This window comes from Nymphaea colorata, chromosome 10 (genome assembly GCF_008831285.2).
Source record: "Nymphaea colorata isolate Beijing-Zhang1983 chromosome 10, ASM883128v2, whole genome shotgun sequence".
Lineage (NCBI taxonomy): Eukaryota > Viridiplantae > Streptophyta > Magnoliopsida > Nymphaeales > Nymphaeaceae > Nymphaea > Nymphaea colorata.
In genome coordinates this window covers 11,194,583-11,221,589 of record NC_045147.1, presented here as the reverse complement: position 1 = coordinate 11,221,589, position 27,007 = coordinate 11,194,583, and the positions used below count along the sequence as shown (strand labels likewise).

The following is a 27,007-nucleotide window of genomic DNA, read 5'->3' as shown; positions in this document are numbered from 1 at the left end:
TTTATAGGTGTCGAGTTTCTAAAATATTTGATGACAGCAGCGGTAAGTGAGCTTTACGCAACCATTCTGCAACAAGAAATATAAACTGAGTATAAATTCCAGGAAATGAATAGAAACAAACTTTTTTTCCACCCTAAATCTTGCTCTCGTTTTGTATCTCTCCCTCTGTTCTTCTCTAAAAGCTCTGAAGATTCTGTCAACTGTGAAACCTAACATGGTATCAGAGTTTTAAAAGGAGGCTCAGATAAACTCATCTGCTGCAAAAGACATCTCATACGCTTCGTCAACACTGAAAACACGGAAACGATGGCCAAAAACACAAATCCTTCGGTGATGGCAACAAATCTTAGCTCTCAAGATCATGACATCACCTCTCAATGGATCGAACTATGTTGGGTGGGCCAAATATGCCAATCTTTGTCTCCGCAGGATGTACAGACTCGGCTATGTGAACGGAAAAACCAAAGGGCCAGCAAAAGAAGACCTCTGCATGAGGATTGGGAATCAAATGACAGAGTCATCATCTCTTTGCTTTTGAACTCAATCAACCCAATATTGTTCAGGGTTTCCTATTCTTGGACTTTGTTAAGGAGATTTGGAACTCCCTAGGAGAAAACTACGGTAAGAACCAAAACCTCGCAAGGGTTTACCAACTGTAACAGGAGATTGCAATGCTCGCAAAGGCGATAGATAAACCGTTTCATCTTTACCTCAGTCCATTGAAGGCCATGTGGGATGAATTGGATCAGCACAGACCACTGAATCTAGATTTGGACGTGCTAAAGCAAACTGGCCTAGGTGTTGTATAACAAGACGTGTATATTGAGTATAACTTCCAGGAAATGAATAGAAACATACTTCTATGTTAGGGGGCCTTTCCCCCGCAGGGTTGTTGAGGAATAGAAACATACTTTTACAAGCCCTACATCTTGCTCTCGTTTTGTATTTCTCCTGTGTTCTTCTCTGAGATCTGCGAAGAGTTCGATAACTGTAAAACCTAACACATACTATAAATTCGGCCTAGTATGAGAAGGATATTGCTAAAGACAGCATGGTACATGCATTTTTCAAAGCAAACAGATTCATTCCGTTCCCTATGCATCCTTCAGCAAAATAATTAGTTGACTCTATTGACGCAAGAAGGCTTTTTCTTCATATGACAGAAATACAATCAGGAGAGAAAGGGAAATGAATGAGTCCGACGGAACAAAATAAATGAATTTTTAAAATGGTATTGATTCAATATTTAATTTGCTCCCCACCTAACGGCCTTGACTTGAGCCAAAAGCATAAAATATCAGGGATCAATGAATTTGATAAATTTCCATTATTTTCTAAAAAACTTTTACTTTGGGCTCAACTTTATACTCTCAATATGTGAAATGGGCACATTTCATCCAATCCAAAGCAAGAAGTTCATGTCTCTTTCAGAGAAGTTATGCATAAAGAAATTCATTTCCTCCGTTTGAAAAGTTTTGTTTTCGAAAAGGGAAACCAACTTCATGCCTTTGTTAAAAAGGATCAACGAGCTTCTGTCCTCTGCAGAGAGATGGGAGCAGCGTGAACCTGAATAGCGGGCCTAGGGTTTCATAACGGCGAGGGCCGCCGTCTTCCCGGCGGCCATGGCAGGAGCAGAAGACCCTTTGGGTGAGGGTGTAGCAGCATTAGCCGGGAAGAATCTCCGGACAGCCCAAGTGGCTACGGACTCGCAGAATGTAGATGGGCAAGGGATTTTGGGGCCATTACACATCATATTTAGTCGTCGGAGAGGGTTGATCTGGAAAAGCCCACGACGGAGCGACCATCGTTCTTACGACACAACTCCTGCCCGCTCGTTACTGCGAGAGAGGCAGCCATGACCGCTCAACTCAGCCGACTTCTTACCTCGGCCACCGTCCGACGGCCCTTCCGCGGATGAATACCACGTCTCTCGATGTGGTATTGTAGGCCAGGGCCGCCCCTCCCCCTCTTCACGCCCTTCGCTCGCGTTCTAAAATTCGAACTTCATCCTTACTAATTCAACTTTGTTTGTAAAAAGATTGAGGTTGAAAGCACTATGCATAGCATTTCATACATCTAGGGAATGGAAAGCATAAGTTTTTTAGAAACGAAATCGTCTTTAATATGATTGTAAAGATCGAATAATCTATGAACTCATTTGCATATTTTGTTCGGAAAAAATGCATGAGTTTTGAATGAATCCAAACTTGAAAGGAGACAGTGATAGGCCAGAATTATGAGACCCTCCCACAATGCCCTCTTTGAGGATCTGGAAAGCAAGCATTTAATCTAATTATGATGAAAGAAAGGGAGAAATGCTGTTTAAGGTTTTTTCTGGTTCATCCTTTGGTATCATTTTATAAGCATTTTCTCCGCATACACTTATGACATTCATTTCTACGCTTCTGCCTTCTTGGGTTTCTATGTGGTTTCACCATCATCCACCTGGTTTATTCCACACAATCACACATGACCTTCATATCAAGGTATACATTAGTTGGTATACAGTTATATTTATAATGAAAATCAATATTAATTCTAATATTAGTTGGCCATCCAAAAAAAATTAGATGATAAAAAGGAAGGTGGCAATAGACGTGGGCACAACAATATTGGTTTTTGACATTCCTTTTTCTTTTTCATAAATACGTCGAGGGAAGGGGTGGTAGTGTGCTGGGCAACAAGGTGATACAAGTTTTTTAAAGACTCATGTTCGAGTCTTGGAGTGGTCACTGTCACGTCTAAGTACACTTTAAGAAGAGGGCATGGCAGTGGTCTCTTTAAGAGTGATGAAATGAACCACTCACCATTAACAATAATATAAAAAAGTGAAAAATGAAAGACCATTATGGGCTTGATGTGATCATATTTCTTAACCAATCACCAAGTCTGCCAAAGCAAACAGGGTATGCTGGGACTTGATTTACTTATAGGGTATGCTCGGACTTGATTTACTTACCCCATGAATCTTAACCTTCCCACCAGTTTGGTGCCTTGTCACAAGAAAAGTATAAAATAAGAGACAAATTAATATAGCACATATATAATAGTATAATTCAAATATGCCGGATGGTGAGTGTTATTGGATGGCTAAAAAAAAAAAAGAATCACTGAATGGATCAACAACCATTGCTAAAGGCAACAACATTACTGCACCATTGATGGTCGAGAATGCTCCTGTTTTTTAGCTGCATTTTTTTTGTTTGAGTTATTAGAGCAACATCCGACATTCTATAGATCTGAACTCTTATATATATATATATATATATATATATATATATATATATATATATATATATATATATATATATATATTCAGCCTCAACACATATAAACAGATGCAATAATGATATTAGATCAGATTTGGAGGTTCAGATTCAAATTGAATTTAGTTTTAAGAAATGTCCTCAATGCAATGCTCTTACAATTTAAAAATAAGCCCCATTCAGTCTAAAATTTGGATTGGAATATGAATGTAAAATCAATTTTTGGATTGGATTCAAATTGTGAAATTGGATTTCAAATTCAGACATGACTGTTCTTTTGAATATATGAGTATCAAAAATGCAGATATAATTAAGAGTATACCAGACTCAAATATAATCCATTGACATTCTTAAAAGTGTGCCCTATATATGGTTACTAATTTTCTGAACCGTTAGAAACTCCATTGTGTTTTTTGGTCGGAGATTTGTCCATCTGCACTGCGTGTAAGCACAAGCAACTAGTGAAAACAACTTTGTTACATGCTATGTGGCAGTAGCAAAGGTACAAGGTAGCTGGTCTAGTGCCCGGGCAAAGCCAAGGGGATGCCTACATGGGCCTTGGCCCACCTCAAAAAACAAAAATTTTAAAATTACATGTAAATTTTAGAGAATTTTACTTGTATTATATAAAAAATTTGAAAAATGATATTTTGGCCGATGTAAAAATTGAGGAACTTTAATACGGCCCCAACTCATGAAAAATTTCTAACTCCGCTATTCGTAGTACCCACACTAGCTCTTCAAAAATTCTATTACTAAGAAGCTAGATCCGGCTTCATTTACAAGTGATGTCTACATGGGACTCAGGTAAGCAACTCAAAGTGTCCCTCATCTAAGGCTCGGCACGAGGCCAGGCCACTGTCGGATACCCGGTCCAACTTGGGCCCTGGCCCGGTAAAAAGGGCCCCAGGCCTGTCCGACTCATTATCAGGCCGGTCCCATAAGCTTGATATAATTGTTTTTAATTTTTTATTAATATATATATAATAATAAAATATTATAATTAATTATATTTAGACATTATTTTTTATTAAAATATATTTTATAATTTAATCGAGTCGTGCTGAAGCTCGGGTTTTCCTAGCTGGCTTGATTTTTGGATGTCAAGCAGGCCCGAGCCCGACTTGTTATCGGGCGGGCCCCAGCCGGACTCGCCCAAGCTTACCCTCAGCTAAAAAAAAGCTGGGCTCCGCGGCGGGGTTGGGTCAAAAATAAAAAACCTAATTAACCGGCAGGATCATGCAACCCTGTTCATGCACAAGTTTAGCAGCATTAAATTACTAGTAGAGAAATTAAGTTAGGACACCGTTATCGAATTGACTAACAAAGGATGTGGATTGAAACTTGACGGACCAGCATTTAACTGACCTATCAATCAAATCACCCCAATACTGTCATTTTAGTGTCGGTTATATATGAGTTTGGACATGACAACACTAAGAAATAATTTAAAAAAAAAAACTATTCATGATTTAATAAACAATACATAAAACGACAGCTTATAGGTTCTATAGCTCGTACATGTAATCTCATTAATTACTTAGAGTTAAAAATATTTTTTTAGAATAAAAAATCAACATAATCAAGACGGTTTAAAATTGTAGGTCAAATGGCTAGACTCCAACCAAAATCTACCATTATAGTTGGTTGGTCCAGAAACTAGTAACTACGCCCGCCAGCATCACCTACCCATGTCAAATATAATGAACGTTTGGCCGCAAACACTTTATGAGTATCCCATAAATATGTTTCATACATTAGAGCATGTTTATTGGATAAAACTATTGCTCTGTGAAACCTATTTCAATTTTTGAGGTAAATTTATGAGATACTTACAATTTATTATTTGGTAATAAACAATAAGTTACTGTTCCATGAACGTAATCCATTTGTGGGACAGGTTTATAAAATATTGTAATACAATCTTTCATGAATTTGCTCCAACTTTTATGACACCAAACAATAATAACTTGTTAATATGATCTTTCATTGGGTTATGCTGATATAAGAAAGAATCATTAGATGAATGAAACCGATCTGCAGCCTGTCTCTCATGGACTGGACTGAGGTCTTCTTTATATACGATTGAAAAACTAAAAATATGCAAAGGTTGGATGGCAAACATGAAATTTTAGGTAATCGACAGGTTGCATTATTAAAAAGTGTGTTTTTGAAAGATCCTTGTAATAAATATGCAATAAATTTAGTTACATATAAAAAAAAAGAAATAGATTTAAAGTTTGATGGATTTGAGATCTTAGTGATACATATTTGCCGTTATTTACCGTTTAACTGTTAAAATATTTTTTCTATTTTATTCTCATAAGAGCTCTCTTTAACTTTTTCATCTTTAAGGATATTCATGTAATTTACCCAGGCAGTGGGGGCCAGGCGCCGGCCCAGACCGTGGTCTTCACTCTGTCGCGTCCCACTTGGACAATGGAAGACTGCGTTCCAGACGTCGCCGTCGGCCGACCCATCTTCCGAGAGGTCACCTGACTCTTCCTTGAAGAATCGCTCCTTTTTCCAATTGGCCTCTTAATCGAGCCATGCGCCTCCCGACTTAAAAATTGCTCGGACCACTCAAATCAAATATATTGAATATTGAATATAAGATGTTTGTTTAAAACTATATAGGAACTAAATCTTAAATCTGAATTTCAATTTATATATATATATTCTACCTCATGACATTTTTATTTTATCATTTTTTTTTGAAACAGATGGATTGAATTCTTTCGCATCCCTCCTTGTCCTTAGCTTGTCCTTAGTCTAGTACCCCCTCCCCCTAGAAAGAGGAACATGACCAGTGAGGAACACTTAACAGTGTCTCAAGGGGTGAACACCAGTTGAGTCGATCCCGAGTTCAGTCAAGTCGATCCCGAGTTCAGTCAGCTCGAGTTATGTTGGACTAATAAAACCTCGAGTTCAACATAACTCGAGAATAATTTGATGGAAGCCGCTCGAGTTCGACTCGACAGTTAGGTGTTGAGCTCGAGCTCGAGCTCGATTAAGACTCGACAAACTCGTTTGAATAGATTTGATATTCATTGTTACGTGTTGAGCTCGAACTCAACTCGATTAAAGCTCGACAAATTCGTTTGAATAGAATTGATATTCATCGTTATGTATTGAGGTCGAATTCAACTCGATTAAGGCTCGACAACTCGTAAAGTCGTTTGAATATATCGACTGGATTAAGATTCAACAAACTCGATTAAGGTTTGAGCTCGACTGAACAATTACGTGTCTTCAGCTCGAACTCAACTCCATTATTTGAACTAGTCCATTCATACACTCGATCTCTACTAGTGAAGCAAATTACTCAGCTCTAAAGAACCCTTTTGACTAGTTGTTATCTTTATCATCTTTTCTTTTCCTACGAATGACAGTTCCCCTACGTACGTCCTCCATCTACTACGGTCTTGGCAACAGCACTGCCAACACTGCATATGAGAGGCCTCGCTTCCTTCCACATCTCAGTTACATTTCCTTATTGAAAGCCGAAGATGCTGCCGTTCCGGAACTTGGAGGGAGCAGCAGCGAGTCTGGGGAGGCCCCTCGCTCCGGCCGAGACCCTCTGGTTTAGATACTCCGTCACCATGCCCGACTTCCACATTTACGCCCACTCCTTCTTCCTGTTGCTCTGCCTCTTCTCCCTCTGCCCTCTCCCTCTGGTCCTCATGGAGGCGATGGGGGTAAGCGTTCTACGTAGGTTTAAGAAACAGCCCAATGTGAGGGTGCCCTTCTCCCGCGTGGTGCAATGTTACAGGGACGTGGTGGCCGTCCTCCTTCTCGTCGTCGCTCCCCTGCAGTTGACGTCCTACCCCTTGTTGAAGGTAAGGAGAGCTGCCACTACCACTACCACTGCTACTGCTGCTATCTGTTAGAGATAAGGTTGCCGATCCAACTTCCTTACCAATCTTGTAAGATAAATCAAATCTTGAATTTCAAACCAAATATAGAAGAAATGCAATTGACACTGAAAAGAGGAAAGAAGATGCCAAAATCTATTCCAAAGAGAAAGAAATTCAGATTTATAATCAAGATCCAAGATTTTTGGATCTTGACAGATCAGCCTGAAATTTCTATTTGGTATTCTTTTCTCTCTCAAGATTTAGTGGTTGTAAGATAGTATTCCCTTTTTCAGAATTGTAGAGAAAGAAAGGCTTCGTGGATGCAGGTCGAGTTTGATCAAACCACGTAATTTTTTGTGTGCTCAATCTCTCTCTCTCTTTCTCTCTTTGTCTCTCTCGTTCTAAACTTTACACGGTATCGAAGGGCGGTTGGGCGCAGAGGGAGAAGCCGGCATTTTAGAAGTGCCGCAAAAACAGCACCGGCATTACATAATTGCCGGCGTGAGTTTCGCTGGAGCGCCTCCTTTTGGTTGGCGTGAGATTCGCCGGAGCGTGTTTTTGACTCGAGATGATTCAAAGGTCGAGCAAGGGCTCGTTGGAATCGTCTATATCTAATGATCATTCCTACCAACTTTCAGATTTTTGAAACATCCGTTGTTGAAATATTATTTCAACAATCTACCATGGCAACCGTCAATCCTTAATGGAATGCTATTGCAAGCCTCGTATCTGTCAAGTTGGATGAAAACAACTACATTATCTGGAAATTGCAACTCCGTAGTGCCATGTATAGCCAGGACTTATTGAGGTATGTTGACGGCTCTTCTACTCCTCCACCGAAAAAAACTGAATGCTAATTCCACAGAAATTAATCCGGAGTACATCAAATGGAAACACTCCGACCAGCTTGCGTTAAGCTGGATATTGTCTACTGTTAGTGAGTCTATACTCACTCAAATTATCTCTTATGACACGGCTCGGGAAGCCTGGGTGGCCCTGGCTAACGCCCATGCATCTCATTCAAATATTCATATTCTTCAGTTAAAGAGTGATTTGCAAAATGCCAAAAAGAATGACAAAAGCATGAGAATATCTCAACCACGTGAGGTTTTTGGTTGATTCTCTTCAAGTTGTGAATGAAATTGTTTCTGATTCAGATCTGGTTTTGCATACTCTCAACGAGTATGATGATGGATTTATGGGAGTCGCAACGGAAGTCGGTGCAGAAGAATCTCCCACGGCTCCAGTGTGTAACGAATATCCCTCTGAAACCAACAAGACAAAAGAAAGAAAAAGAAGAAGAAAACTAATTTAGGGGTTTCCTTCTCAAGGGCTCCTCACGGATGATGTGTTAGAGACCTCACGGATGATGTGTTAGAGAGTTACTCAAACTCTGGATCTGCTAGAAATATATAGTCCAGCCCCTTAGGTTTTCTCCAACCCTAGCAGCGGTTACGTAAGTGAGAGATTTTAGGTGAGCATTAAAGCTCGTAACTGCAAGTGGGCCCCCCTTACAGTTACGATATGAATGGGTAGGGCTCATGGCCACTACCACTACCCAACATCTCCCACTTGGCCATGAGACCGCCAGTTTGCTTCCACTCTATGTGGGTTTTCTTTATTCAATTTGTTACGTGGTTTTTCATAATTGGCTTTTCCAATGCAACCTAACCTTTTTCAAGGTTTACAGCGAGGTTTTCCATTCAATGGTTTTTCCTTTGCAACCTTTCAAATATTCAATATATATCACATTATAACATATTAAAACTTAGTCCCATCAAGAATTCTCTTGATTATAATACTAGCAATCTTATAAGCATTTGGAACGTGCATGCATATTCTCTTCTTATTCAACAATGAAATCAACCTGAATATTTTTCAACCACCTCACAAAGAGGCAAACCAGGAATTTCTTAGCCTCATACGGGCTACATGCATGACAAATCATTTAGAATTCCTTTTGTTAAAAAATGCTAACAATCACTTGAATATATCATTTGTTTCATTCATGTATCTCAAACATTTAACTGCCATAAAACAAAGGTCAGCCTGGACTTTTTTAATGTATACTTACAAGCCAAATTAGAAGCTTGTACCAAGTCCAGCACACAAGCTAATATGCATTAAAACACATGGAATATTTTCCTTTACTGTATTCCATAATTACTTAACTCCTTTAACAACAGGAGTTCCATAGCATTTATGCAATGCATTATATCATATGGCAAAGCAATATTAGCTTTTCAACATAGTAAATGGCATATTCAAGTGTGCTCCTACTTATCAAATATTTACATAGTCATCAACTTGATTAGCGACACCTAATCTTTATTATGACTATTTAAGGGAATGAGCAATCAACCCATAGTCTATCATACAAGCACTTTTCATCTTGTATAATTTTCATCAATGTACTCTCTCATACAATGAGTTTCATTTAACTCATCAAGGTCAATACATAATTTTGACAACTCATGCATGCAATATACAATTCACATATCTCTACATATGTATACCACAAGATAATCAATAAGATCATTAATAAGCTTCAGTTGGACGTTTAATACCAAACTGATCTTAGTCGGTTCATTACCTGACCGCTTATTAGCATATTCAATCAATCAAACTTGATCACCAAATAAATAGTCAGTTTTTGTACATGCAACAATTATTCACATATAATCATGGAGCTCAGTACCCAGTCGGTTCATTACCAGACTGATCATTATAAGAATCGTACACAATTGATTCATTATTAAATTGTTTCACAGTCGGTTCATTGCCAGACTGTTATCCAGTTGGTTCATTGCCAAACTGTTCCTCAGTCGGTTCATTGCCAGACTGATTATCTGAATAAATCAGATCCTCCAGTAGATCGTTATGATCTCCCACTGGATTATTGTATTCAGTATTCTTATTCGAACACTTCAAACTCATGCATAAAAAGAAAATGTCATATATCATACTTTCATTTGGGTATCCAATACATATGTATTTGCAAACACATCGTTCAATTTTTAGATATGCATTTAACATGCATTATAGATCTCCAAGGATCTCAATATGGATCTAATTAGTGTGGATCTCATTATTTTCATGAGTATTATTTTATACCTCATGGAAAATTTAAAATCAAATTGGTCCTCAAACAGAAACTTGCTTAATAGCAAGCTAGCTTTGTTTGATCCTCAAACGAACAAATAACATAATATGCTTGGATCTAATATAAACAAGATATGGATGTTTAACCATATATCCAAATATATAGTCAAATCTGAATCAATGATGTATATAAGGTAGATCTCAAACAATGAATAGATCCAATTCCAAAAGCCACATGAATATAAAGATTCAGATTATATTAGTGTAGATCCAAACCAGAAACATCCACAATACAATTAATATGAGTTTAAAACACATGATCCTCATTGAAATATTATACAGTATGATTCAACAACCATATTTGGATCATTGCTAACTCATCTCTCTTTTGAGAAAAACAAGTTATCATGTATTAGCACTTTAGTTCTACAAAGCTTCAAACAAATGCATTCTTGCCAATATTAATTTTGGTCCAAGAGTATTATATTACATCTCTTGAGTATGCATTAAAACAAATTCATTTTCCTAAGAAATAAAGGCAAATGAAGCTTTATTCAATGATTTTCAAAAATAACCTTTGGATCTAGAATGACAACACGTATTGCAGTATGATCATATCCAAAGGCAACCATGATAACATATATTGGAACTAAAACAACAGGATATGAATTATTCTCACATATCCAAACAAGTTAGTTTAGATCTGCAGCTAAACTTTATGTAATGTGGATTTTATTAGTTCAAATATGGAAATTCAGATCCAACTAGCAATATCCACAATACAATAGTCTGAATTTAAAAAACACAAATGATCCATATGAAGTATTGTGCACTATGATTTCAATAACCATGCTTGGATCTAAACAATAGTCCAACTTTTGAACAAGGTGAAAACAAGAAAAATTTCTCTACCTTGAGATGATGCATGTTTGTACCCAAACTAATCCATCACCCTTAAGAGCAAATAAAGTAAGTCTTTTAAATCAAGACATTCAAATTTATACGGGTTTCAGTCCAAGAGTGTTACATTACACCTCTTGAATATATATTTTAAAACAAGTTCACTTCATTAATGGAGTAAATAAAGCCTTGTTCAATAGCACTCTAGAATTATTTGAATCTAAAAAGACAACAAATATCACAATATCATTGGATCCAAAAAGCAAACATGATATATTGTGTTTAGTAACAGTACGAGAATTTGGATCCAATGATTCAACCAAGTTAATTTGGATCTTAATGTATCACGACCCAACATAATGTTATAAGGATCTCACCATGTCTAAGAGTGTTGATTTACACCTCTTAGCATATCAACATGTAATAACATAATCATTCCTTCTAACTGGAATTCATCTTTAACACTCTAGTGTTACACATTGAAAATGTACAACTTGTAAAACTATTAGCTCTAAAAATCAATGTTCATCATAATATGTTTAGATCTAATATAAGCAATATATAGATCTTGAACAAGTCAAATTAGATCATGCTCCAAAAGAGTGCAATGTTTAATGTGAGATCCAAATTCAACAACTAAATGGATATTTAAAACAAAACTTTGGTCATATCTAATATATGCATAGACCCAAAATGACCAAGAATATTCATAAATCAAGTATAATAACATATACTTGAACCAACATAAACATGATATGGATTTTTAACCAATATCCAAACAAATTTAGATCTGAATATGTCATGATTCAAACTGAATCCAAATATGGATTTAAGCAACAATCAGATCCAAAGCACAAAATTCAAATATTGATTTAGTTTCAGATCTTACCCATGTCGATCCACACACAATAATATCAATACTAATTGATATGTGTTTAAACAAATAAAGAGGATCAAAATCCAAAATGAATGTGTTTCAACACCATATCCATATCCAAATAAGATTTTAGTTAGTGTACAAGCAGAGTTTATACCGCCATTTGATCATGCATCCATAAATAACAAAACTGCATAAACATACATACATGTTACAAACCATGTAGTTTTTGGTTTTTGACCAATTTTGAGGTTCCCACTCTAAAAGCCATTACCAAATTAATTCCATGACAAATATAGAACAATAATACATGGAAATCAATAAGGAGAATAATATATCAAATATCTCCAAAACCAATAAGGAAAAGTCATATTAAAATTTTAGACCGAGAGTTTCCTTTCTCATTTTCAAAATTGCCTTTAGAACTCTTTTCTGTAATTTTAATAAGCCTGAGTGGTACTTGTATGCAATTTTACAATATAGCTCGGACTTTCACCGAAATTGCAAAACAATCTTCTGGAACCCTCTTTCAGAAAATTATAATAAGTCTGAGGGTATTACGACGCAATTTCATATAAAATCACGGTCTTCTACTGAAATTGTAAAATAATTTATCGGAACCCTCTTTTAGAAATTTATAATAACTCAGGGGGTACCCCTACGCAATTTCATATAAATTGTTAGGTTTTCACCAAAATTAACTTTCGCAAACCTCTTTCTGAAAAAGTTTTTATCAAAAACTTTGCGGCATTAATTTATCAAAATTGTAACCACTTTTGTGAAAATTATGCAAAACTGGTGGACTGATTTTGTAATTTTCACACTTGGTATAAATACCCCTCCGAACCGTTTTTCACTCATTTTTCCGCTCGATACTCTCTCCCCTCGCGCGTAAACCCTTTCTCCTCTTGCGAGAGCTGCGCTAGGGTTTCACATTGCAGCTTCTTCCTGCCCACTGATGCCTTCAACCGCCGCCTCCTCATTCTCTGCCCTCGCTCTTTCTCTGTTGACACCTTGAGGAAGACAACTTCCCCAAACCAGAAGCTTTAAAAAATGGCTTCCTCAGTCTCGCTTTCGCTGAGACAACGGTGAACCGGCAGACTACAGAGGAACGACAGGAGGAGGTTTCCAAGGCGTAACGCTGTCTTCCCCTTTACCCAAGTCGCCTCCTTGCTTTCAGCAAGATATCTGTGCTTCTCGCACGAGGAAGACAACTGTCTTCCAGTCGATCGGGCGACTGCTACTTTTCATCGGTAGAGAAGGCGGGCAGACAGGTCGAGATCAAGAAAGGATTTTAAGTCCCAACAAAAAACAGTAACTGTTCCTCCGGTTTTGACAGACAGGAGAATCCCGGCTCTTTTCCAGGTAGCCGTTGGGTCAGTTTCTCAAACAAGAGCAAAGGTTCTGTGTTCCATTTCCTCCTTATTCTTTATTTATTTTATTTTGGCTCTGTTGTATGTGGAGCAGAGCAGGCTCTGCCTCCTTTGCTACCGTTTGGCAGAGACGCAGGTCAAAAAAAAATTTACTTGAAGTAGTGGAGATCTTTGTGGACAGATCTTCTACGAGGGTCCTGATCTAGAAAAGTATTGACAGAGCCGATGTGCTCAGTTCTGGTCTCAGTCTCTCGCAGACACAGGAAAAAAAAACTACATAATATGTAAAGCAGAGGATTCCAGACCCTTACAATACTATCATGCTTCATGCTTGAACTCACTTTTGCCTAGCATGCTTTATTTTCAGTAAATGGATCAGAGCATGATACACGCATGATGCACAGATGACACATGATTCACAGTAGTATAATCTGCACAGGCACAGGCACCATCGAAAACACTTACTGGTGTTCGATAAACCTGTCTCTGATACCACTGATGGATTTATGGGAGTCGCAACGGAAGTCGGTGCAGAAGAATCTCCCACGGCTCCAGTGTGTAACGAATATCCCTCTGAAACCAACAAGACAAAAGAAAGAAAAAGAAGAAGAAAACTAATTTAGGGGTTTCCTTCTCAAGGGCTCCTCACGGATGATGTGTTAGAGACCTCACGGATGATGTGTTAGAGAGTTACTCAAACTCTGGATCTGCTAGAAATATATAGTCCAGCCCCTTAGGTTTTCTCCAACCCTAGCAGCGGTTACGTAAGTGAGAGATTTTAGGTGAGCATTAAAGCTCGTAACTGCAAGTGGGCCCCCCTTACAGTTACGATATGAATGGGTAGGGCTCATGGCCACTACCACTACCCAACATATGAAAGTTTTATTACTACAGTCACCATGTCCAAAATACTACCCACCTTTTCTGAGTTACATGATCTCTTACTCAATCAAGAGCGTCGACTTCAATTGTTTGCTTCTAAAATCCCTGCCCAAGTTGAGTCTTTAGCAACAACCTTTTTCACTCAACGAGGAGGCTATGGTGGTCGAGAAAACTATGGCGGTCGTGGGGCTAATAGTGGCCGAAATGGTCGTGGTGGTCGTAGCCGCGGAAGGAATTCTTACCTTGGAACCCTACGATACTTCTTGGGTATAGAAGTGGCACACTCAGAAAATGGAATCTTCATATGCCAAAGAAAATATACACTAGACATTCTGAAGGAAACCGGATGCCTGGGAGAAAAGGCGGCAGACACACCTCTTGAGATAAATTGCAAATTGAAGAAAGATGAAAGAGAAGGAATTGAAAACGTTCAAAGTTTTCAGAAATTGGTTGGGAAGCTCATATACCTTACCATCACTCGACCAGACATCACTTATGCTGTCAGCCTGGTAAGTCAATTTATGCACAACCCAAAGTCAAGACACGTTGAAGTTACTCACAGGATCTTGAGATACTTAAAAGGAACTCCAGGACAAGGGATCGTGATGAAACGAGATCAGAAAATGGATATATTTGGTTACTGTGATGCTGATTGGACGGGGGATCCAAACAATTGAAAATCTACATCAGGATACTGTACTTTTGTCGAAGGAAACTTGGTGACTTGGAAAAGTAAAAAACAATCGGTTGTGACCTGATCAAGTACAGATGCAGAATACAGAACCATGACTTCATGTACGTGTGAATTAGTATGGATAAAAGCATTATTGAAATATATGAAGATTGAAATAAAGGAGCCCATGAGGTTAATGTGTGACAACATGGCTGCTATCTATATTGGAGCAAATCCAGTTTTTCACGAACGTACTAAGCACATCTAAGTCGATTGCCATTTCATCAGAGAAAAAATACAGTATGGAACCATTATAACACCACACGTCAGAAGTGAACTTCAACTTGCTGACATTCTTAGAAAATATCTTGTAAGAGACCGTCATGCATTCATTATGCACAAGTTGGGGCAGATTGATATCTGCACGCCAACTTGAGGGGGAGACTGTTAGTTACAAAGAGATGGGGCGGAAATCTCGTATCTTTCATAAAAAGAGATTAGAAGCTTTGCCGCTTTTGGGGAAAAGATTCAATGCTGATCTGGTGTGTGTTCCTTACGTCCACACCAAGATCATCGGGATCAAGGAGCATCTCTAATGGCAGCAACTGAAGATTCTTATTAATCCCTCAAAATTTGTTTCTATCTAAATCTGATAAGTGGAACTTATATAATGGGGTGTACCCATGCTGTAAAGAGAGTGGAAAATAGAATGAAGAAGAATTTCTCCTTTCTCTCGTGGATGTAGGCTTCAGGCCGAACCACTTAATTACAATCTTCCCTGTTTTTTCCTCCTCTTGCAGTCTCTGTTTTTCCATTACATACTTCTTAACAGTCCCACTAAATTGATTCCATTATATGGAGGCGCAGAATACCACGATTACCATCACTTTGTGGGAAAGAGCCAAAGCAATTTTGCTTCTGTTTTCACATACTGTGACTACATTTATGGAACTGATAAGGTTATCACTCTCTTTTCACTCTGCATGGAATCGTTCAATCCTCTTTAACATGTCTAGAGAAATCAACACATTCTTATATTCTTTTCGTATTAATCTTTTTCAGGGTTATCGGTATCAGAAAGCATCCTTAGCCAAGCTGAGGCCTCTAAATAGTTCTGTTTATAAGGCTGTTCATAGCTACTAGTGCTTCCATTTTTTCGTTTCTTTTGCACTTGGTTGTTTATCTTTGACAGTGAACTGCTTCTGCAGACGAGCAGATGCAGATGAGCAGAAAGGCCAGATCTCGCAGAAGTTCTTAACAAGTCATCCGAGGACCTGAAATCTCAGTGAAGATCATCTAGAAACGGTGAAGACGCTGAAATATTTGCCATGCATTTACCATATAAGACTACTCTTTCCCGTTACTAATGAACTGAACTATCGGAGTAATTATGCATCGAACAAAGTAACTTGGCCATGCACGTGATGCTGGAATTAGTGTCCCTATATATTATGGTGCCCTCTTTAACAAAACCAGCTTTCTACTTATGTTGTGTTAGGCATTGTTGTCAATATATGCCCTTTGATATTCGAGAGCGCCAGCCTCCATCCATTTGGCACTTTTTTTTTAATGTTTACTTAGAGAAAGCTGCATGCGGAGTAAAACTTCTAAGACCATACTTTACACCTTGAACCGATTGGGCTTTTTGTTGGGTACCAGATGATTACTCGGCCCGGCTCGGGCCTGAAAAAAAAAAGAACTGGGCCGGCCCAGGTGGGTATGACTGAGCCCGATTCGGCTCGATAATTTTTTTAATATATATATTTTTTAATATATATATATATATATATAATTATAATGTTTTATTATGATTAATTATATTATATTTATATATTATTTTAATTGAACCGCACGGGCTCAAGTTTTAGGTGTCGGGTTGAGCCTGAATTTCAGGTGTCGGGTTAGCCCAAACCCCTACTTCTTATTGGGCCAGGCTGGGCCGGTGCCCAGACTTTGGGCAATGTTGTTAAAAATTAGAATATTTTAAATTTTTACCCTTTTTGTTTAACGTGGGCCCAACATGAGCCAATGCATATAATTAGGCGATCCGACATGTTGATTATGAATTCACTGAGAAATGGAATCAGACCTTTGAAAAGCTTTTATTTTATGATGGTTTTTTCTTTTTCTGTTCTTGAAAAGCTTTTTGTTTATGACGTTGAATTCTTTTACTTCTTATAGTTGTATTGTCTCGTTTTGTATTTGCTTTTAGTTTCGTGAGTTCATGTGCTTCATGTCGTTCCTTTGGAATTTATCAATCTAGCTAGGGTGGAGAAGACAGTTATGAACTTATGAAGAGGAAAAATAAAATGTAAGAAAAGAAGGAGAAGAGAGAAAAGCAATTGAGGACTTTACATTCAAAATGTAGACAGGATAGAGTTGTTGGTGCCGACCCTTTTTAAGAAGCATGTGGAATTTTCCATCACCGGCTTCTTTTCCCAATAAATGCGAGTGTGGTCATTGGCAAAGCCAGTCATTAAGACTCAAGGTTGGAACATTGAATAAAAGAAACGTAGGAAAATTATTTGGATCCAAATATAGTTTTGATACCAAATTAATGTAGCAAAATCTGGACTTTGAATATATTTAAATTCTAATTTCTCAAGATCCAAATCAGATTGATTTATGCAGAGAAAATGCGGCAGAGTCTTGGTAACGAAAGTAATTCTAAGAACATGCTTGGTAGAATCCCTTTATTCAAATCTCGATAGCAAATTCAACTAAATTCTTCAAGTGATCAACTTGATCAAGCAACACACTTAATAATAAAGAACTGTTATTCATATAAAGTGCTTACAAAATAACACAATATCTAAGATGTGCACAAAACTCACTACTAGTGAGCTGCACTTGCCAAACACGTTAACCACGAGCAGCCCACCTTCACTTCACACACACACTGACTCGACCACTTCACTAGCTCGCGAAAGTGAGCACCATGAGCACCCTTGACAGTCGTTCTCTCCTCACCGCATCGTCATTTCGAGGTCTTTCACTCAACGCAGCAAGAAGTGGAATGTTAAAAATTGGTACGTCAGTTGGGAGGTTTTAATATAAATAAATAAATAAATATATATATATATATATATATATATATATATATATATATATAGCTACTTTTGTGATTAAATGGTTCTTTTTTATTTTATGTGGGTAAAAACCATCTTAAGAGGAACACTCCTTGGTCTGACGTCAAGCCAGTGACTGTTGCAAATGGACTTTTAAAAAAAAAACAATATATATAAAAAATAACCATCCAAGAATAAAATTAGCTGGCTATATATATATATTGATTGTTACATAGTTAATTTTTAAAAAAATTAAATTTCAAGCAAACCTTTTACTTATAATTGGAAAAATCACTTTTTTTTTGCATTTTCTTCATGATGGTCTCGTGCTTGGTAAACGCGCAAGCGTTTGATGGGAATATTTTATTTTACTTAAGAAACAGAAACATTAGCCACAATTATTTTTCAAGATTACCCGCAGCATAAATTTTCATGTTTGTCATTTTAGATAATGTTTTCATGTTTTTCAGGTTAATTGAAATCCAGCTAAGGCTTCCATTGGAATTGCACTTAAGGCTCTCATTTAACCATTTTCATAAAAGAGCGTGGCTCCTATTAGAAAAAAAATTATAAAAGATGGGTTTTTGAAAAATTAATATGCAAAACGTGGAACAAAAATAAAATTTCTAGCGCTGCCTTTTATGAGCACTTGTAGCTTTCAACCTTGCAAGAGCATTTTTCTAATATGAGATGCCATCCATATTTTCTAAAGAAAAATATGACTATCCACATATTGCCCCCAATATTCGGAATAAGAAATATTAATTTTCTCCACTTCCCTGTATACAATCAGTCTTAATTCCAGATGAACTTTTAACTGTTCTTTGGGAAAAATGTTGATCTTCAACATTTTCTTTGCTCTATTAAAAATTTGGAAAATATTGTTGAAATTGACTGGCTTTGTTTGATAGCGTCCGATTTTCAATCGGATTTCTATCGCAGATTTTAAAACCATAGATATGTGGTCAGAATTCTTCCCCGTCAATCACAAAACCGTGTCTCTCACAAGGTAATATAGATTTCAGATCTTCAATTGAGAAATCCACTATTTTTTTAAGTCGTAGATATTAAAATCTTTGAAATCTCCAATTGAAAAATCCACTATTTGTTTAATTTTTGGATTTAACCTAAAGTAATTTTAAATCAGTATCGAATCTCAGGTCCCAATTAAACAACACCTTAAACTGATTACTTTTGTTATGTTAGGTCCACTTAGTGGGCACCCAAGCATTAATTCTATAATGGTATCTGCCGAAGCCCTTCCCCTTTGTCTCCTGGATTCAGGGCAGCTTCAAGACTTCGGTGGTAAACTATACTTTTGGTTACTCCATTTAATTCTAGAATAGTGTCTGTCACCATTTGTAGTACAGAAGAATAGTGCTCATGAAAATCAAACTGATGATTGGGTCTTTACCGACCTATCAGTCCGATCAACTAAGGTAACTCCTCGACACTTGTCATGGGGAAAAGAATGACGGATAGATTTTTCATAATTTATCAAGGTGACCAGAGATTAGAGGATATTGGAAAAGTAAGGGGTCGATGGTTGCACAAGTTTCTTCAACGAGCTTCTACAGCAACACTAAGCCTATGCAAGATTGCCTAGCTGTAAGGCTGGCAAAGTGTCCTAACATATACGATCAGAAAATAGTTTGATGTTAGGATCTATTTCATATTTACAAGGAAATTGAGTGGGGTTATGATGGAGGTAGACAAGAATTCAACTTAGGTTTAGTTGAGACCGAGTTACATGCACCACCTTAAAGTACGCAACGAGCATACGGCGAGGGTGGACTCTATTACCAATATGTACATTTACTTTTATCCCTAACATTTCATATGCATGTGTGTGAGATAACAAATATGTATAAAATAATAAACAAGTATGAGATAACAAAAAATTTATGAGATAATAAGATAACGAACATGCATATGTATGAAATAGTGTCAAACATAAGCATGAGATAAAAAATTTTATGAAAATGTTTCTGAGGTAACGAAAAATTTATTAGATAATGTTGTGCTTTTGTGTCTGACAGAGCCCTCATAGTAGCCCTCGCGTAGGCTTTCAGTCTCCTATGAGTTCGTATATAACCTGTTTTAGAGCTTCCTTTTAAAAAGGGAGGTTGGTTTAAAAGGTGAACAAGACACATTTGTGTCGCAAGGTGAATAAGATGCAATAATAATAATCAAAGTATCTGGACGTAGGATTCTGGTGAAATGATTGCGTTCCATTCTCTATCAAAATGCACTTCTGCCAGTTCAATGTATTCAGAAGAGCTTTTTACTAGGCCATAAATGCTTTCCTCCATATCGTTTCGGGTGACCAAGATGAGCATTTACCTTTACTCTTATAGCTGAACATCAAGTCAAATAGCTCAGATTCAACTCGATAAAGCTCATCTTTAAGCCCAAGTGTAAACCAACTCCTTTCACAAACAAGTCAAGTTCTAGTTTTTAAGAAAATTCATTTGTTTAACTGAGTCAAGCTTGGGTTCACCAAATTTAACTTGATAAAGCTCGATCCGGCTTGCTGTCTTCGGGTCCATTTAAAATTTTTGGCCTATGAAAGATGTAAAGAGAAAACAAAGAGTCAGCTACCAATAAATTCTCTCTCTCTCTTTCTCTCACAACTGACAGTAATTACTCGCTCCCCCACCCACTCTCTCCCTCTGTCTCTCACATTAATTACTCTCCCTTCGTCGGTCTTTCTGTGTGATATGTATCTCGATATTGAAGTTGGTCTTAAGTTTTTGTTAATTATTTGAAGATCAAACAGACAAGTTTACCGAGTTGAGTCCAGTCCAAAGATACATTATCAAGTTCAACTCGAGCCTAATTTGTTGCAGAAATACCCACACCATCCCACATTATCAATTTATTTTTTGTTGCAAGGATCGATCTTTCTTAAGCGAAGAAAGTTTTTGTTGCATGATTCGAGTGAAAACTAAGCTACATTTGAGTAAAGATGTCAGAGTGCACGCTGAAGCATGTGAACTTCTTTAGGGAGCTTCACTTTGTTTTAAGTGATTCCATCATTCAAACTGAAGTAGGCTTTAGCCGCAAGGGGTGCAGCATACCTGGTCGAACTAGCGTTGGTAATTAAGCAGCCAGTGGTTCGTTTCGATCTCAAAAGCACTTTCTGCTTACGGAAACCGCCGCATGTCAAGGTTATGAGAGCAAAGAATCGACCGGAGAGTTTTACGCCTTGGGCAAGCAACAAGATCTCTTAGCTAGCTAGCCAGAGGTGGTTTTCCCAAGGAAAAATACATGCTTTTGTAAACGAATGTTACCCAAAGAAGAAAGGACATGAAAAGAGTGAGTTAAATGCGTACACCATGGTAAATGGATTTACCAAACGACATCTATCATTTCCTCACTGTAAAAGACCGTGTACAATAGTTAGTTGACCTTGTTTGATACATGCTGGCTTTTAAATTCATGTGACAGAAAAACGATCAATGAGAAAGGGAAACGAGTAAGTTCGACAGAGAAAGGTACCTTGTATCTTACAAACGGCATTGGTTCATTATGTACGTGATTGCCTTGACTTGACCTAGAAGTATAAATATAGGGAATGAATGAATGTGAAAAATTAGTGCCATTATAAATTGTTTCTGAAAATCCTTTACTTTGAACCTATCTTGAGCAACGAGGCATACGTATCAGATGTTGATGTTGAAGCGCAAGTTTTATGATCGAAACAAGTCAAACATACAGACAATAAAAGATCGAAAAAGACAACTAAAATAATCAGCACAAGTAAATCAACTTAGGGGTAGTTATCCGACGCATTGAGTTCAAATTCAATCTAGTGACTCAGTTTTAGTTTTAATACCAAGGCGTGAGTAAAGGAACAATTTGGTTTTCTCAAGTCCAACCTTTCAATATTATACACTTTGTACCTATTTGAAGGGCCTGCTCTTCACTGCATTTGCTCCAATCGTCATCTTGGGGCTCTGGCCCTACAAAACCCAAACCAGAAGGAAGAAGGTAGCAGAACACTGATTTTGTTCAATCAATTGACTAATGGACACAAGATTATACTTAAATTCATGTACATAGAAAACCTTTTTTAGTTTGAGATAATGAGGCAAACTTACTTCATCAGTATGAGAAGTCTGTGCCGCTGTGGACGTAGGAGAGCTTTGTTTCAGAACCACATAAAAATCCTAATGTCTTCTTTAGTTTCTTTTGTTGGCGCCGCAAGGGAGAGTGAGAGGTCTCATTCCTAACACTACCGACCTCTCTGCTTCAGTGCATTGTTTGCAGATTCCGCTGCATGTCCATTACACATGACTAAGCACTATGTGTACTACACGACATTCATATTGCATGAAGTATCGACAGAGTTACCTTCTTCATCTATTTGTAAAAAAAAAAATGCACTAAAAACCTTGTAACTAGTGTAGTCGTCAAATCAACTCGCTGTGGGGCTCAGTGACTCAGCTTTCAGCCGATCCAAGTGGGAGCCATAAATTTGACAACTAGGATTTTTTAAAATCACTTATAGTTTTCGTCCTATAACATACATACACAAGGTGGCTTATATAACCAGCTCCAGTGCCACCCTGCTTCCTACTCCTCACTTAGTGGACAACGTTCCCTAACGCAGCAAGCTTACGTTCGACCATAATGTTGCCTTTCAGCAGCTTGGAGGAAGCGGCAGCGAACCTTGGGAGGCCTCTCACTCACGCTGAGAGCCTCTGGTTCAGATACGCCGCCACCAAGCCCGACTACATCATCCACGCCCACATCTACTCTCTGTTTTTCTGTGCCTTGTACCTCTGCTCTCTACCATTAGTTCTCATAGAGGCGATGAGTCCAAAACTCGTCCATAAGTTCAAGGTACAACCAAATGTGAAGACACCCATCTCCTGCATGCTGCGGTGCTACAAAGACGTGTTTATCATCCACCTTATGGCGATCACTCTCTTGCAGTGCATGTTCATTCCCTTCTGCAAGGTGACCGATCATGACATCATGAACTATTACGTACTAAATTGCGTCTTCTTTCTTTTAATAATCCTTCTCTTTTCCGCGTTGCAGTTGCTCGGGATCAGAACGAGCCTGCCATTGCCGTCAAGGTGGGAAGTCGCTGCCCAGCTTCTTGTTTATGTCTTGGTGGAAGACTATGCGAGCTATTGGATTCACAGGTGGATGCACTCCCCATGGTTCTACGACAAGTTCCACCGCGTACACCATGAGTTCACCGCTCCCATTGGCATCATTGCAAATTATGGCCACTGGCTAGATGTCCTAATCTTGGGGCTGCCCACTTTCGCTTGCCCGGCCGTCGTTCCTTGCCATGTTCTGACCTTTGGCATGTGGTTGCTTCTGCGACAGATTCTGGCCATCGAGTCGCACTGCGGGTACTGTTGATTTCCTGCATTCCTCCCATACTTTAATTTTTCTCCTTCATTTCTGATGACCTGGTTTGCGTCTTGATTTCTCTTGCCTGTTAATTCTTCTCCTTTTCCGGCGACTGATCGTAATGGAGATCATGACTAAAATATGATCTTCGTGTGACGGGGTGAGATGACGAACGTGGGAAAGAAAAAACAAAATGATAGCAATATAAGAGTGCACGAAGTAAAGCATTATAAAGTTTTTCTGCCAGCAATTATACATCTAATACGATACGAGAGATTTTTCTAATACAAGTACTATATGTAACTAGCGCACACTCCCCCCACCTTCCATTCTTACCAACTTCAATTCTTTGCACATTGTGCCCACGTTGCACTAGTGATAGTAAGTCATGCAATAAGTGGCTAGACTGCACTATCTAATCCACCACAGTGCAATCAATGCATACATATCAAATGGATCTTGGGATATTTTTATCATTCTTTTTAAAAAGAAATAGATATTTTGAAGAATTTGGATCGTGGGATTCATCAAGAAATAAATATTTTGGAGAATTTTCATTTTTCACCTTCCATGTTTGTCTTTATAGGGGTCCTTACCTTTGGCAAGACATTGACCATTTGGTAATTTGGCATCTCCATGCACTAAAAATTGGGAAAAAGAAAAAAAAAATAGTCGTCAATGGTACCCATAAGTATGCAAGTTGGCAGATTCTAACTTGTCTCTTAAAATATTGATTTAACCTTCTGATATGCTTCATTAAGCTGCTCCAAAAATCAGAAATGGTGTGAGTAACAGCAGGTAACTAAGATCGGCAGTCTTATTCCTACTGCTGATCTGACTCAAATTTGCCTCGACAAGTGACAACCCTTATGTAATTAAGTTGCCTGATTCTGTTCTATATCTTGTTTGGACATCATCGCCAATCAATTTCATGACCCAGTTTTATTGGGCTGGAGTGAGGGATATCTGCTGCATGCATGCATGCAGTGCTTGAAACTGTTGTGGGGCAGTATACATAAAAATTTTCTTCTCTCAAGGTATTGCTGCCATTTCTGGCAGCTAAAAGATGTCCATTAAGTCCTACTCATAAACAGACTTAGATTTGAACCTCTCTCCCATGGCTCTGCTGAAAAAAACTATAGGGTGTTTTTCCTCAGTTAATATAACACCTAGGCCAGTTTCTGACGCGTCAGCCTTGAAGTGGATGAGCTTTTTGAGATCTGGAAGCTACCGATATAGATCTGTTGATATTAGCTTTTTTTAAATTTAGTCACAAATATCGGTTTCTCATTTTAAACGGCAAAGTTTTCCTTGAGTATTATACAGCGAAGAAAATAAGGTAAATTTTTGAAAATTTCAAAATATTAAAAAATAAATGAGAAACTAATAAGGAAACATAAACTTCATTTTAAACCTCATTTCATTGCAACAAAATCCCTTTTTGTGCACCCAATTGCTTCGGCCATTAGATTTCCAGTACAAGGACAGTGCCTCCCATGGATAACGGGTATAGATCCATCACAAACTTCTGCCCCTAAATTTATGTAACTTCTTGGGGCACTTCCTCTTCCAAACCGAAAGATCTCCATTCCCAACTGTCACTTTGAAGCTCTGTTCAATTATATGGCACCCTAAGAGTTCCTTAGTTTGTTCACAAGCGAAGTGGGTGGATCCAGTGCCAACCAAGATGTTGATTCGACACTCTTTTTGTTTTCCTTCTACACACATAAGTAATGGGACGTTAGATAAGGGCATGATATAAGATTTTAAGCATCATATCTCTGGGGTGCGCTTCCTGTGTTTCATATTCCTCACCATGTTGAGTTCATTGCTCTCATCCTTATAAGGTTTGTTGACTAGAGAAAACTGGCGGTTTGGCTAGGTTCTTTTGTTGAATACACAATTTGCACGTTATCGTCTAAAATAAGTAAACTTCATACTTTTTAGTAAGTCAATGGGTCTTATGGATCGTGATTCTCAATCTAGAAGTGATATTTTTATATCCATTAAATTTTTTGTACTTGGAGGAAAATTTGATGCCCAGCATGGTGGAAGGGGAAAGACACAGTGAAGCCCCCGTGCTTTTATGGGAAATGGCAAAACATGTTTGTGAATCTTTTAATATTCTTTTGACAAAACTCTAATTACCTGCTTTTAAGAAGAGTCATATGCCAAATAAATGGATGCCATAATACAAGGTTTTAAGAAGTTCAATGAATCACACCAAGAAAACGGAATAAAAGAAAAGAATGACCGACTGAACTACAAGTCCAGAAGGAAGACATGATACAAATAACCTTCAATTAGGTTTCTAATGAATGATAAAACGTTGTGAGGTTTTTCTCTGCAAGCAGTCTGTGCCGTTGCATGTTTTCTCCACCTTTAGATTCTCATTGAAACTAAAGCTGGCCTAGATGTTTCAGATTCCCATTTTATAGTTACCAAAGCTGGCCTAGATGTTTTCCTTGGTTCCTTTGTCATTATGCTGAATTCTCATTGAAACGATAACGATCTGAAAGCTATTCTTTAGGAAGAAAATCTGCAGTATCTTGTCTATTAAATGGTTCTAGCTTATATGTCTCAAAAGGCATGCATTTTTAGTTTTGTGACTTACAACCACTGCAATTTGTTGCCTTTATCAACTGTTAACATCTGCCCATGTTCCACCCAGGTATGATTTCCCGTGGAGTCCCAATAGATTTATTCCATTCTATGGAGGTGCAGAATACCATGATTACCATCACTATGTTGGAAAGAGCCAAAGCAATTTTGCCTCTCTCTTTACATACTGTGATTACATTTACGGAACTGACAAGGTTATCAAATCTTATTGCCATCAAAACTCACCCCTACTTTGGGCGATTCCTTAGGGTTGTCATAATTTCTTCAATAATTGAAAGTTTCAGTTTCTTACTTTTTTGTCTGTTAAAGACGCATACCAAACCATATCTTACTTTTGTATTCATCCTCTTCAGGGTTATCGATTCCGAAAAGCATGCTTAGCAAATGTGAGTCTTTTAGATACTGCTTATGGAATTGTTTTTAATGTTTGTACCTTTCTTTTTTGTTTGATTATCTCTTAGACTGGAAATTGTTTTTGCAGATCAAAAAAGCCTGTTCTGTAGATGGAAATCTAAACATATTTAAGGAGTCAGCTCCGGATTTGAAGTCTCCACGAAGAGTAAAAGTACAAAAATATACTAAGGTTGTTTCCACGTAGGCCCTTGCTTTATTCATTAGCGTACTTTTTATATGCTGAACTATATATGTAACTCTGGACTTGATGCTGGAAATATTCCTATCACAATGTGCTCCTTAAGATGTATGTTTATTCAGCAGAGTTTGGTGCTTTGCAAGAATATAAATGTGCTGTTCCTTTTTCATCAAATTAGCCATTTGTTGCCATGATAATATATGTTGGTGCCATGATATTATATGATGATGGTCTCTGCCTGAGAGGGCCACTGAAAGGGCATAGGCGGACGAAGAACGGGTCGCACAACCGATAATCAAGTATAATGAAAAATGGAACTTTTGAAAGGGAACTAAAGGGCGAGATACTGCTCCCTCTCTCCCTCAGGTAGGAATTGATCATCACTGGCTACCTCGTGATCTACATGCCCAGGCACCATTCTT

General features: G+C 37.9%; 3 protein-coding genes across 3 annotated transcripts in view; all 3 read left to right on the top strand.

Moving 5' to 3' along the window:
- LOC116262607 (very-long-chain aldehyde decarbonylase GL1-10-like) overlaps nt 1-16,073 on the top strand; it is a 37,336-nt gene extending 21,263 nt beyond the window's left edge. Inside the window, exons 4-5 of the mRNA XM_050080158.1 lie at nt 15,792-15,889; nt 15,993-16,073. Of these exons, the coding sequence (XP_049936115.1) occupies nt 15,792-15,889; nt 15,993-16,073 (179 nt within the window). The remainder of the gene's footprint in view (nt 1-15,791; nt 15,890-15,992) is intronic.
- On the top strand, nt 6,621-7,175 carry LOC116262947 (very-long-chain aldehyde decarbonylase GL1-10-like). The gene has a single exon (XM_031642494.1). The coding sequence runs from the start codon at nt 6,776-6,778 to the stop codon at nt 7,154-7,156; it is 381 nt and encodes a 126-aa protein (XP_031498354.1). The 5' UTR covers nt 6,621-6,775; the 3' UTR covers nt 7,157-7,175.
- Nucleotides 16,074-22,555: 6,482 nt separating the features above from the next.
- Nucleotides 22,556-26,762, top strand: LOC116262006 (methylsterol monooxygenase 1-1-like). The gene is made up of 5 exons (XM_031640987.2): nt 22,556-22,963; nt 23,048-23,370; nt 26,043-26,187; nt 26,347-26,379; nt 26,475-26,762. Exons 1-5 carry the CDS (start codon nt 22,634-22,636, stop codon nt 26,589-26,591), a joined length of 948 nt encoding a protein of 315 aa, XP_031496847.1. The 5' UTR covers nt 22,556-22,633; the 3' UTR covers nt 26,592-26,762.
- The last annotated feature ends 245 nt before the right edge of the window (nt 26,763-27,007 follow it).

What these genes read in the sequence shown, in the direction of transcription:
- LOC116262947 (XM_031642494.1), top strand. Translation starts at nt 6,776, where the DNA reads ATGCTGCCGTTCCGGAACTTGGAGGGAGCAGCAGCGAGTCTGGGGAGG.
- LOC116262006 (XM_031640987.2), top strand. Translation starts at nt 22,634, where the DNA reads ATGTTGCCTTTCAGCAGCTTGGAGGAAGCGGCAGCGAACCTTGGGAGG. An exon ending in TGTTCATTCCCTTCTGCAAG is followed by an intron (nt 22,964 to 23,047) that starts GTGACCGATCAT and finishes TCCGCGTTGCAG; the next exon opens with TTGCTCGGGATCAGAACGAG. An exon ending in GAAAAGCATGCTTAGCAAAT is followed by an intron (nt 26,380 to 26,474) that starts GTGAGTCTTTTA and finishes TTGTTTTTGCAG; the next exon opens with ATCAAAAAAGCCTGTTCTGT.